This window comes from Chrysemys picta, chromosome 10, assembly GCF_011386835.1.
Source record: "Chrysemys picta bellii isolate R12L10 chromosome 10, ASM1138683v2, whole genome shotgun sequence".
NCBI lineage: Eukaryota > Metazoa > Chordata > Testudines > Emydidae > Chrysemys > Chrysemys picta.
Genome location: NC_088800.1, coordinates 81945054 through 81957563, shown reverse-complemented (window position 1 = coordinate 81957563; position 12510 = coordinate 81945054). Strand labels below are relative to the sequence as shown.

The 12510-nt window shown below is 57.4% G+C and overlaps 1 protein-coding gene across 5 annotated transcripts in view; it reads right to left on the bottom strand.

Moving 5' to 3' along the window:
• Positions 1–301: 301 nt before the first annotated feature.
• The window catches only part of SLC5A10 (solute carrier family 5 member 10), a 91215-nt gene continuing 79006 nt past the window's right edge, over positions 302–12510 (bottom strand). For 3 of the 5 annotated variants that reach the window (XM_024102344.3, XM_065560213.1, XM_024102342.3), the window contains 4 exons: positions 6851–7067; positions 4273–4488; positions 2089–2194; positions 302–1384 (listed from right to left, as the gene is read on the bottom strand). In XM_024102344.3, the coding sequence (XP_023958112.2) occupies positions 1191–1384; positions 2089–2194; positions 4273–4488; positions 6851–7067 (733 nt within the window). In that variant the 3' untranslated portion in view covers positions 302–1190. The remainder of the gene's footprint in view (positions 1385–2088; positions 2195–4272; positions 4489–6850; positions 7068–12510) is intronic. The other 2 variants (XM_024102345.3, XM_005289186.4) reach the window with 1 other exon arrangement.

Below are 12510 nucleotides of genomic sequence, written 5' to 3'. Positions count from 1 at the left end.
CCACTGTACCATGGTTCAATATCAGATATGACCCTCTTTGGTTAGCCTGTGTCATATCCAGGGAAATTGGGATGTGCACACACACTAGCTACTTCTGCCGTGACATCATCCCATTAGGCCAGAACTGAATGGCTAATATTGCTTCACTCCCGAAAGCCGGTGCTTCCAGGACTGATGTGAAACCCACCCAGATTTCAGTGCCGGAGCCACACAGTTCAATAATTCAGTGATTATTTGCAAGCAACCAAGCAGATGGCATTGCCAAGGCGTGCCCCAGGCACTGGTTGTGGTCAGGCAGATATAATTTCTAGCTGCAAACTGCATTTTAATTCAGAGACAATAAAAGGTTATTCTGAGGTAACACAAAGGAGGGGGGTATACACAGAACCTGCCGTGAGGCTGGTTTCCATTTCCAGTTTTAGGAAGGCCACCCGGAGCTAGAAATACAGGTTACACAGATTCTCCAGGGCTGACATAAAAGTCTGCGTAAGAGAGCTGCAGGCCAGCTCTGTCCAAAGCTACTGCCCCATGCAATGTCTTTGCCCATTGTACCATAAGCTTCTTTAGAGTCAGTGGCTTAGATCTTAAATGATATTCAATGAAGAAACCAAAAATGGACAAGACTGGAAAAGCCAAGTTCAGCTTCTGATCCCAGTGATGGCCCCCGGGATGGACAGAACGCCATGCAGGGTATGCGCGCTGCTCCCAGGCAGCTCTGTCAATGCCCCTCACTCCTGCCCTGCAGCCCCCCTGCTTTTCCAGCCCTTGATCTTCCACAAATCTCTCCTCTCCCCCGAGCGGAAACACCCCCAGCTCTTCAACTCCTGGGCCCCTCCCGAGCACCGCCTGCCCCTGCCATGTGGAACCGGGGAGATCATCCGACACATTTCACGAGCTGTAACTCACATCTATGGGGGTGGAAAGACAGGCCGTAGGGACCTGTTGTGCCAACCCTGGTACTCCGACCTTCTGGCCCACGAAAAACTTTGGGACAAGTTAAGCTGATGCAAAACCCTCCAATGCCCAGAATGTAGGGGGAAGGGAAGGGGGAATTAATCACACAACTGTCTCTTTCCACCTTCCCCTTGCCCCATCCCTCCCTACTACACCTTCCTCCTCTTCCCCCTCGCCCCTCCTCCCATCCCTCCCTTCCCCCGATCATCTCCCCCACACCGCTGGCGGCAGTAGTGTTAAGCGAAATAGGCATAGCAGAAGACATTGACACACATCAGGATGACAGCATTGATGCAGCAGATCCTCGCCCAGAAGGGGGCCTCTGTGATGTCCCTCGGGGCCTTTGCTGGGGGTCCCTCAGGCTTCGCCCCCTGGGGACTGCAGAAGAAATCCATGCCGGGGCAGGTCCCTGGCGCCCCCTCCTGGGAATCTGTCACAGATGGGGAGAGACTATGAGGGGGACAGAGTCATGGGGACCACCTGCCCTGCACACTTCACATGGGCCAGGGTTGGCCAAAGAGAGCTGTGCCTGACGATGCGCAGAGCAAGAGGGTCCGTGTTTCAAGGGGTGGGGGGCAGGGCCAAGGAGCCTGGACCCAACCCCAAAGCAGAACCTGATCCCTGAATCCACGTGGCTCTGGTTGAAATGAACAAAGACCCCCAGCGCCCTGACCCCTCCCTGGCTCCTCCCCAACCCCCTGAGCTGGGATTGGAACTCAGGACCGTTCTGTGCTCAGAACACGCCCCAGGTCACAGCAGATTTCCAGGTCTGAAGGCAATTCTGCAGCTGGGATTCCCAGGTCGAGGAGACGTCCCCGCCGCAGCTGGGAGCGAACGAGCATGCTAGAGTATAGCCACGACGGCACAAGCAGTGCGGGAAGCTAGCCGCTGGGGTACATACCCATCCAGGACGCTAGGCACATACTCATGCCAGCCAGCCCCTCCCACCACTCACACACCCACGCACCCTGTCGTTCGCGCCCAAGCATGATCAGATCTACATTCACTATGTCTCCTTGAGCTGGGATTGACACCCCCAACTCAAAGCACAGACCACCCCTTCATCGTTGGGTTCTTAGTCCCAGCCTTGGGTCCATCCCAAGCCCTGGCTGGTCAATATCAGATCACACGTACCCTCCTTTCCTCCCCTGGGTGAGTGGGTCCCTGCTGATGCGCTGGCCATGGAGATCTCGGGAGGCAGGCGCCCCCGGGAAATGGTCCACCAGGTGAGGTTCTTTATCTGGAACGCAGAGCGGGAAGCTTAGAGGGGCCAGAGCAGAAAAGCGTCATAGCGAGAGGAGATGGGCCGAGTACCCACCCTCTGCCGGGCCCCTTTCAAGTGTCTCAAGTTGGGCATCTGAAAACGGAGGCCCCCAGCATCACCAGCTGCTATGGCAAACTATGGCTCTGGAGTCTGAGGCCCGATTCTCCTCCCCCTCAGCGGAGCTGCCCCCAATTCCCCCCAGGGTGAGAGGAGGCCCCACCTGAGGTCGCCTGGCCTGTACTATCTGAGCACAAAGACAATGCTCTCCCGCGGTGCGGCCACAACCACCGTGCAATCCCTCAGCCTGGCCCGGCAGCACTCACGCCCTCCAGGCACGGCCCTGCCTATGGGGTTTGATCCCTAGGTGCCAGGGCCCTGCGTTGGTGCTGCCATGGTAAACCCGAAGAATCAGCTGCTTGTGGGGGGTGGCCAGATCCGGGGAGCAGTGTCTAGGAAGCACCGTCTCACATCACCCGCAGGGGGGAATTGGAGGAGCCCAGTTATTCCTCTGAGGATGCCCAGCAAAGAACCGGTGGTGAAGGACGACAGGAACAGCCCGGGCCCAGGGACATACCCAGCCCCCCCCGGTGGGAGGTCACCCAGCGATCTCCCCATGCTGCTCACCCCTAAACACCTGCCAGATTCGAACCCCGCTCTGAATTCTCCAGGCCGGATCCTCAGCAGGGTGTAAACCAGGGTCATTCCACTCCCTTCAGTGGAGCTACACGGAGGTACACCAGCTGAGGCTCTGGCCAGGGCCTGCGTGGGTCAGCGCAACCCAGCGTGAGCTCGGCCAGCGGCCAGCAGGCAGGAGAGTCACTGGCCATGCCCACAGCTGGGGCAGGTCCCTGTGCTCCCTGCACCCCAAACTCCTGCATGCTGCCTGGCTCCCCTGAAATAAACCCCATGCTCTGACACCTACCACCATCTCCCTGGCCCCAGAGTAGGACAGCAGAACCAACACCCCAGCCCCAGCCCCTGGGGGAAGTCCAGACCCAGAGCCATCCCTCTACGATGGGCTGACCCCAAATGCCACTGGACTGGGGAAGGGGGGGAATTTCCGTGTGTGTGTGTGGCCCCTCCCCCTCCATAGCGTGTTCTGGGTGCGAGCTCCTCACCCTTCCCTGCTCCGAAGCCCCATCCCCGCTTTCACGTGACATAACATTAACAGGCGTAGGGCAACGCAAACAAGCGGAACGCAGCGGGTCGGTCTGCTGTCAGGCGGCCTTCCGGCTGACAACGAAAAACAGCCCAGCCACCGCAAACGGGGGCCAGACCTCAGCCCTGAGCAGCCACGCATGGGTGGAGCAGAGAGGACATTGAAGGCGGTTCCCCAGAGACAGCTATTCTGTGCCTCTGGCTGGAGAATTTGGATAGGTCTCCTCGGCTCGTAGCTCTGCGATCACGGCCCTTGTTCCCATCTGGAGAAGTAGCTGCAAGAGAGCTGCCTTTCCCCTGCCACATAGGCCTGTCCCAGGGAGACATGTCCCTTGCTGGACGTAGGGGCTTCCCTGCACGAAGGAAGGACCCGCGTGCCTGGGTGCACGTCCCGGGGGCATCTGAATGCCACAGCAGTGACTGTGCTCGACACGTAACGGCACCACTGCGCACCTTTGCGTGGCTACCAAACCTCAATCCCCGTCCAATAGCAGAAGCTGAGCCCAGGGCTGCTTTACCCGTATGTTTGCCCACGGGCCGTGGCTTAGGACTTTTGCTGCCAGCCACGTGCCCCTCGGCATCAGAGCTTCGCGGCGGGAGGGTGCGGGCTGGGTCTTTTCCATGTGGGGGCAAGTGGAAATAGGAGACCTGGTCGCAGGACCCGCCTCCTGGCTGACATGCCCACCTTGGTACCCTCGCCAGACTCCAACAACATCCGGCTCGGCCTGTGCAGAGGGTTGCGAGGAGGGGCGGCTGCCATGGCCTCTTGGCAGCAGGGAGGGAAACAAGGTCAGCCCCGCCCCCCGTCACCAACGCCCCCTTTGCAGTCAAACTGAACAGCTGATCGCTTGATCCTCGTCGGGGCCGTGCAACCCGACCGGGGCGACTTTACCCACCTGAGACTCGGCCGGGGGCCCGCTCAACAAGCTGATCCCCGCCACGGCGCCGGCCGTCAGAGCGCAGAGGAAGATGGCGAAGTGGAGGTAGTGAACGTCCTTCACGAGGGAGGGGCGCTCGTCCGGGACGCCACAGCGGGGCGAAGGGTACGCAAACTCCAGCCCCATCCTGGCCAGGCCTAGCGCCAGCCCCAGCATCAGGCCCCAGAAAGCTCCCTGCAAAACAGAGACGTTCAGGGCAACGGCGCCTCTCCCGGAAAGTGAACTCTGCTGAACCCCCTTCCTGGCTCGCCTTTGCCAGTGAGCGCTTCCTAATGTGTCCGCACCCTGGGGGACCAGCCCAGGTCTTGTGACTAAGGCCCTGGGGTGGGACTCAGGAGTTCTAGGTTCAAATCCCAGCTGTGTCGTAGACTTCCTGTGTGATAAGTCGCTTTCTGCAGAGCCGGAGGTGCAGCTCGGGTTCCTGTACACACGTTAGCTTTGATCGAGCCAGCTGCCAGAGTGCACTCCTGTCTGCAATCCTGGGCTACCACTCCAGCGGCTACGTGGCTATCTTTAGTGCACTATCTTGATCAAAGCTAGCCCAGGCCCGTCTACCCAAGCGCAAAATTATACCTCCAGCCGCAGTGCAGACATATCTCCTGTCTTGCAGGTGCCCGTCTGTAAAAGGAAGATAATGTCTCTTACTGTGCACGTACAGCCCCTAGCACCAAGGGACCCGGATCGTAGTTAAGAGTTACAGTAGAGCCTCAGCGTTACGAACACCAGAGTTACGAACTGACCAGTCAACCCCACGCCTCATTTGGAACTGGAAGTGCACACTCAGGCAGCAGCATATCCACTGCGCTACTGTGTTAAATGTAAACTACTAAAAAAATGAAGGGAAAGTTTAAAACAAAGATTTGCCAAGGTGACAGTGAGGAAACCGTTTCTGTGGTTGTTTCCTTTAAATTGAGACGGTTAAAAGCAGCATTTTCCGTCTGCAGAGTAACGTTTCAAAGCTGTGTTAAGTCAATGTTCAGTTGTAAACTTTGGAAAGAACGTTTTGTTCAGCGTTACGAACAACCTCCCTTCCCGAGGTGTTCGTAACTCCGCGGTTCTCCGCAACGGTAATACAAATGTTATTCTCTGGCCAGCCACAAGACAACTTTGCACTGGTTCTGCCATGGGCTGGGTTCTTTCTTTCCAGGATGCTAACGAAAGAGAATGTAACAAACATGTATTTATGCGGTGGAAAGTCCCTCGTGTCCCAGTCTGCTGTTTGCTAGCGCAGTTGCCTGCCAGTTACTGTTTTCTGTGACACTGAGCTTAAAACTTCCCAGGCCACAGTCGGGCAGCGTTGCATGTCAACACCTGGGCTGTGCTCACATGTCAGCTACACATGACCCACCCACCAGTTCCTTGGGGAACCACCGCCTCGCTCTGGTCTCAAACGCAGGCAAGCGCGATTTCTGCTCTTCTTTGGGGGACTGGGACTCGGTTCCGCAAACAAAACTCTTCAGAAATCCCTGAGGGTGCCAGCGGCTAGAACCGGCCAGCCAGAACTGGCCTGGCCACGTCCTCATGGCTGAGCCTGACCACCAAAACCCTTGGCGTTGTCCTACCGAAGAACAACCAATGATCTTCAAGTCCTCAGGAGTACAGAAGCGTAAGGCTCGTGGGGCTGGTCCTTGGCCTGATGAGACTCAAGGTGCTGCGTGCCGTGCCACACCTCCTCCACTTTCTAGTATCCCCCTTACCACTAAGGGGAAACCAGGGGGGGAGGTCTCACTTGGTGGGAGGGTCATGGGACCATTTCACGGGCACTCAGCTAAGACAACAGCATGGTGAGACTTCGCTACAACCCACAAATCAATGTAGGGCCCCTCCTGCCTGTCAACGGTCACGGGACTAGCCCAACGCCCTGCAGGAAGGCTGGGGTCCAGAGGCTACCTGCACCCCTCTGTTTATTCCTTGGTGCCCCTAACGAGAGACCCAGCAATATAGGCGTTTCCACCTCAGATGAGACCCATCCAAACCAAGCCTCTGCTTCCAGCAGGTACCAGCACCTGATTCTTCAGAGGAAGGCGAAACGCTCTCAGAATTCACGGGCCATGTGCCAGCCCGGGGAGGCACAATCTGGCGACGAAGCAGAAATGCAGCAAATGGATTTTCCTGTGTGACCTAGCCCAGGGTCTGACCCCAGGTTTCCCCAAGGGAAAGGCCAGCATGCACTGGGGTAACAGTGGTAAGCCAAAGCAACTGGAATCGCATCAGCTAAGCCGGGCCAGCGCTCTACAAGAGACGCTCTAGCTAAGAGGCTTTCAACCTGTGGTCCGCAAACCGTTGGGGATCGAAGATCTCCAAAGGGGGCTGCACCGCTAGTCGAAATGGTTCAGAGGGCTGCAAATGAAAGACGGTTGCAAAGCCCTGCTGTAGCTCCACCAGAAGCAGTGGGACCAAGGCAGGAATCAGCAGGGGAGGTTGTCTGGCCCGTGATAGGCGGGGGGGTCAGGCTAGATGATCGCAATGGTCTCTTCCAGTTGTAACATCTAGGCGTTAAAAGACGCCCCCCCCCCCGAAATGGCAGAGTTCTTACCTGCTCGTTGGCTCGTCTCCAGAAAACTGCCAGGGCGAACACAGCCGTGATGGGCGGGGCGAGGCAGCTGGTCACCGACTGGATGTAGATGTACAGCTGGCCGCTGTTGGAGCTCTGCAGGATGGGGATCCAGACCACGCTGATGGCGACCAGAACCACCGTGACTGTCCTGCAAGAGGCAGCAACCCCGCGTGTGAAGAAACAGACGTTCCGCCAGCTGCAGAGAGGAGGAAGGGCTAGCCCCAGCGGGTGGCATGTAACACGCTCCTGCGGGAAGGCACGGGTGAAGTCTGCCCGGTGCATGCAATATACACAAGGTACGGGCATGAGCTTAGCATACAGCACACATAAGGTACTAGGGGGGCACTCGTCTATGGTGCCCGCATCATAGGATTTAAGGCCAGAAGGGACCAGTCCAGGTGTGCCAGAACAGAGCGGGCCCACCCAGCCCAGGTAAGAACAGCCCAGGGAGCCCGGGCAGCTGTGAGGAGCCATGGACCCTCCACCTGCCCAGGGTGGGGGGTCTGAGAGCAGCCCCCGGCCAGTGTCCCCCCGCTCCCAGTCCCCCGTCCAGGGCAGGTGAAGGGTCTGCAGCTCCCCACACAGATCTTACCCCGATCCAACTCCAGCTTCTGGCTTGCCCGGGGGGCAGGGCCTCAGGAAAGGGCGGGGCCATTGAGGGGGCGGGGCCTCGTGCCCCCCCATTAGGAAGAGCCCGTGGCCCCTGGATCAGTTGATCACACACCGGGGTAGACGCACACTGAAATTCAAAGCACAGGGCCAGCCTGGCCTTTACTGATTACAGACACCGGAGTGGACTGTGGCTTTCTCCTAGAGTGACCAGATGTCCCGATTTTATAGGGACAGTCACGATTTTTGGGTCTTTTTCTTATATAGGCTCCTATTACCCCCCACCCCTGTCCCGATTTTTCACACTTGCTGTCTGCTCACCCTACTTTCTCCAGTACTCGGTATCTCAGTTGCTAGTGGAAGGATCAGTGGATTGTACTGCAGCCCTTCTGTGCTGGGTGCAGCTGGCACAGCTCAGGCAAACCGTTCAAAATGCCAGGCCCGGGCACCAGGGTTCCCAGTGTCTCGTTGGGAGCGGAGCTGCCTTCGTGGTACTCCCAGGTGCCTGCTGGCTCCGAGTTCAGGGCTGGGACCCCTGCCAGGCAATGCAGAGCACGGAGCCGCTCCCTGAAGCCACAGAGCCAGACATGGAGAAAAGATGCTCCGGGTTCGTTTTATTCTTGCCTCTCACTGAAATAATAGGGGGCGTTGGCACCGGAGGCGAAGCAGCCTGCTGGCTAGGGTCGGGCACACCTAGGGCTGCAGGTCTTTCATTTCCGAGAGTCCCAGCTCCACCAGCGCCTCTCTGCTCCCCGCCCCTGGGAGACACCCTGCTCCCCCACTGCGCCTGGCAGACACGCAACTGCAACTCCTTGGCGACTGCAGCTGCGGGCTGGATACCAGCCACTCCTGAGGCTCCCCTGCTTTCCTGGGTACCCAGCTGCTACATGTCCCCAGCATGCCGGGGCCTAACAACTCCTAACAGACTCCTGGGCCTAACAACTAACACTGTCCTGAGCCCGATCCCTTTGCAGGAACAGGGCAATACAAGTATCAGGGGGTAGCCGTGTTAGTCTGTATCTACAAAAACAACAAGGAGTCTGGTGGCACCTTAAAGACTAACAGATTTATTTGGGCATAAGCTTTCGTGAGTAAAAACCTCACTTCTTCGGATGCAGCTGAAGAAGTGAGGTTTTTACTCACGAAAGCTTATGCCCAAATAAATCTGTTAGTCTTTAAGGTGCCACCAGACTCCTTGTTGTTTTTGTTAGGGCAATACAACTCACTCAATCCATACAGTGTTGTGTGCTCCAAGGGGCGCTGAACACTAACCTGGAGCGGATCCAGTGTCAGACTGCATTAGAGTCTGTCTAAACACTGCACGAAACCTGGACCGCAATCTGTGGAACACCCAATGGCTCTGAGCACGTTACCGGGGACAGGAGCGGTCATAAACATATAGCTAAGGGTAGCATAAAATCCCACTGCTAACACCATGTCAGGGTCTTGCATGCGGGTCCCCACATCTGTACCCCAGAGTTCAGAGTGGGGAGGGAACCCTGACAGGAGCCACTCAGTGCGTTAATGACAGTCATACGTCACTGCCGACAATTTTGTCACCAGCGCAGACCTGCTGCTGCTTGTGGTTCATGCCACCCTCTATCCCTGCTGCTCCCAAAGCACCTGGCAAGCCCATGCTGAAGGAGACAGTTGCCTTAGAGGGACCCAAACCCCTCCCAACAACCGGCTGGCTTACCAAGCACTCTGACTTTGCGTCCCCAGCTGCAGGGCGCTGCAGGTCAGGGAGAGGGCTGAGGCGTGCAGGGCTGGGATCGCTTTTATTTATATCCCAGCCAAAATGCCCTCCATTTAATTATAATAACCACAAGGCCCTTCCTTCTGGGTCAAATGCTTTGGAGAGCAGGCCTCTCAGACGGCGTGAGATCCAAAACAAGCCCTCCCCCGCCCTCAGCCGCCTCTAGACGGACTCCGGGCAGCCCAAAGAAACGAGTCAGTAAGGGAAGCATGAGCGTTTCTTCACCACAGGATTGGAGCCGCAGGGCTTGCTGGGATGCGCCCAGACACCCGCTGTTGTGGTCTGGCCTTGCGTCCTAAAACAAATGCACGCCTCATTGGGGAGGAGGCTTTTTCACTTGCAGTGATCGGTGGCTGGTTCTCTCACGGCCGTGTGGTAGCCTGGCTTTGCAGCGCTGTCAGTGCTCCGGGAAGATCTTATGCAGAAGGCTGGCTCAGCAGTTTAATGGCAAGGTCCTAGGCTGAGTTGGATCCGGAGCTGCCCGGACAGCAAGGTGTGGGAGCACTGGAGAGGCAACACACTAACCCCTGGGAGGGCGAACATGCGGCGCTGTGGTCAAGTGACCCTCCCAGCCACAACGGCAACCTCTGGCTGACACTCAAAAAGCGTGCGGACGTGGAAACAGCCCCTTCTAGCTCCCTCAGCCAGGAGGTCTCTGAGCAGGATTCAGTCTTGCCAGGGGTACAGACAAGTGCTACATTTTTAAAAGACATCAGCTCCGGTTAACATGTTCCAAAGTGTCCAGGTGACTTAGAGGCCTTGGACTTACGCTTGTTAGCTACTTGGGCACTTTCAAAAACGTTACCCTAGACAGAGGGCCCAGTCCTGCAGTCCTAGAGCCCATAAAACTCCCCTGACGGATGGACAAGGGCCTCTGATCAGCCCCGTGGGAATTCCTATCCGATGGTTCACGCGCTGGGCTCGGCTGGGTGGAGCTGCATGGTGCAGTCATTCACTTGTCAGTCCCGTGATCGGCCCAAAGGAGCCGAATGGGAAGATTTTCAATGTGAGCCTCTCAACGATCGAATTCGAGGGCTTCCCGCAGGGTTAAGCCACGTTCCCTGTGGAGAACCAACAGTGGGGTGTGGAGAGGCCTGGAGGGCTGAACATCCACACACCCTTTCAGGAAGCAGCAGGGGCTAGTGGCTAGGACTAGGCCTCAGGGAACCTGGGCTCTATTCTCAGCCAGGCCCGTCTGTCATCGGTGCGTCTCTAGACCCCGTTCCCGTAGTGCGTGAGCACCTCAATCCTTAACGTGTATATCCTCCCAACGCCCCGGGAGGCTATTACCCCCATTGTACAGCTGGGGGCTGAGGCCCGGAGAGGCTAAGTGACTCGCCCAAGGTTACCCAGGAAGTCTGGGGCAGCGCAGGGAATTCAAGCCCCAAGTCCTAGTCTAGTGGCCCAGCCACTGGGCCAACCGCCTGGCGACTTTGGACAAGTCTCGTCCTGCCTCTGTGCCTGTTTCCCCTCCTGCCCCTCGTAATCCACGCTCCCCAGGCATCCAAGGAGAGGCTCTCCTAGCGCAGGGTAACTCGAGCTCCCGTTAGCTCTCGCCCGCAGTACGTGCTCAGCACCTGCACTGCTCCAGTCATCTACCACCTCCCACCCATGCACCTCTTCTGCTCGCCACCCCCTGCCCAGCCAGCACCCCCCACACTGCCCAGCTGCTCTGGTTTCACTCGCTGATCACTAAACTGCAGCTTTCAACCCCTCAGATCCCTGACCAACATGTAGCTCGAGGGACAAGATCCTGTGGGGGAAACCCCTTCCCCAGGAGGCCCTGGGTCCTGCAGGGCAGGGGGAGTCTGTCTCCTAGGGGCTGAACTACCCCATTTATCCACAGAACAGGTGCAGGAGGTTTTATCCTCCCCCACCCCTGCACAGGGCTTAGATACCGCAGAGAGCAGGAATTATTCCGCTCTGTAACATACTGTAGTGAAGATGTGGTGGCATGGGCTTGCCACCCCAGTATAAGCCCACTGGGGACTCTGGGTACGTAGTTGGGATGCTGCCACGTCTATGCCACCATATCTTCACTGCAATTGCCCACACTAGCTAGATTAAAGCTACCCAGGCTACAGTTCCACTTTGGTTTGCAGTGCAGACGCACCCAGAGACCGCATCCTTCGGGCAGAGGCGGGCTGGCGCTGGACTCATCGGTGCTGCTCCTGGATCGGCCAGCAATGGGCGCCACTGAGTGGCATGCTTTCTCCTTGCGCTCTGCAGCGCTGTGTCAGGGAGACGGTGGCTCGGATCAGGACTCAAACCCAGGTTCTCTCACCCGGCAGCACAGAGCAATGCAGGTAAAAAGGGCAGGCCAGCAGCGGGGCCTGCCCAGGTGATGTCTAAGGGTAGGTCTACACTGCAATTAGACACCTGCAGCTGACCGGGGCTCACGGGGCCTGGGCTAAGGGGCTGGTTAACTGCACTGTAGCTCACCTCGCAATGGTCCCAGTGCCCGTGCGCCAGCCCGAGCCCGAACATCTACACTGCACTTAAGCTGCCCCTTAGCCCTACCCCCATGAGCCTGAGCATGGGCCAGCTGCAGATTTTAACTGCAGTGTAGACAGACCCTAAGGGTACATCTACACTACAGCGGGGAGTCGATTTAAGATACGCAAATTCAGCTACGTGAATAGCGTAGCTGAATTCGACGTATCGCAGCCGACTTACCCCGCTGTGAGGACGGCGGCAAAATCGACTTCTGCAGCTTTCTGTCGACGGCGCTTACTCCCACCTCCGCTGGTGGAGTAAGAGCGTCGATTCGGGGATCGATTGTCGCGTCCCGTTGGGACGCGATAAATCGATCCCTGACAGGTCGATTTCTACCCGCCGATTCAGGCGGGTAGTGTAGACCTAGCCTTAGGGGGTTAGGTCTCATCCTAGTGTCAAAGCAGCGTTCTCCTGTTGCAGCTCTGAGCAAACCTGCCTCGGGTAATTCCACTCCATCCTGAGTGCCATGAAACATACCAGCACCTCATCCATGCAGCAGCCCTCTATTCCTCTCCCCGGCTCCGGCACACTTGACTTTCTGACTCTTTGAGGCATGCTCTGGCCTGAATTCCCCCAGCGGGGTTTGTCTGTGCCCATTGCATCACCTTGTGTTTAGTCATCTGCTCGTTAGTGCTGATAAAGCTCTGAAAGCCCCCCCAGCTGTGTCATTCTTAATCATCGTGATTCTTGTGCAATCGCACGGGGAAGACCGCACCCCAGCTTGGGGAGCCTCGGTATCCGAAAGGGACGGGGGAACTAGAGGGAATTTAGAGAAGCA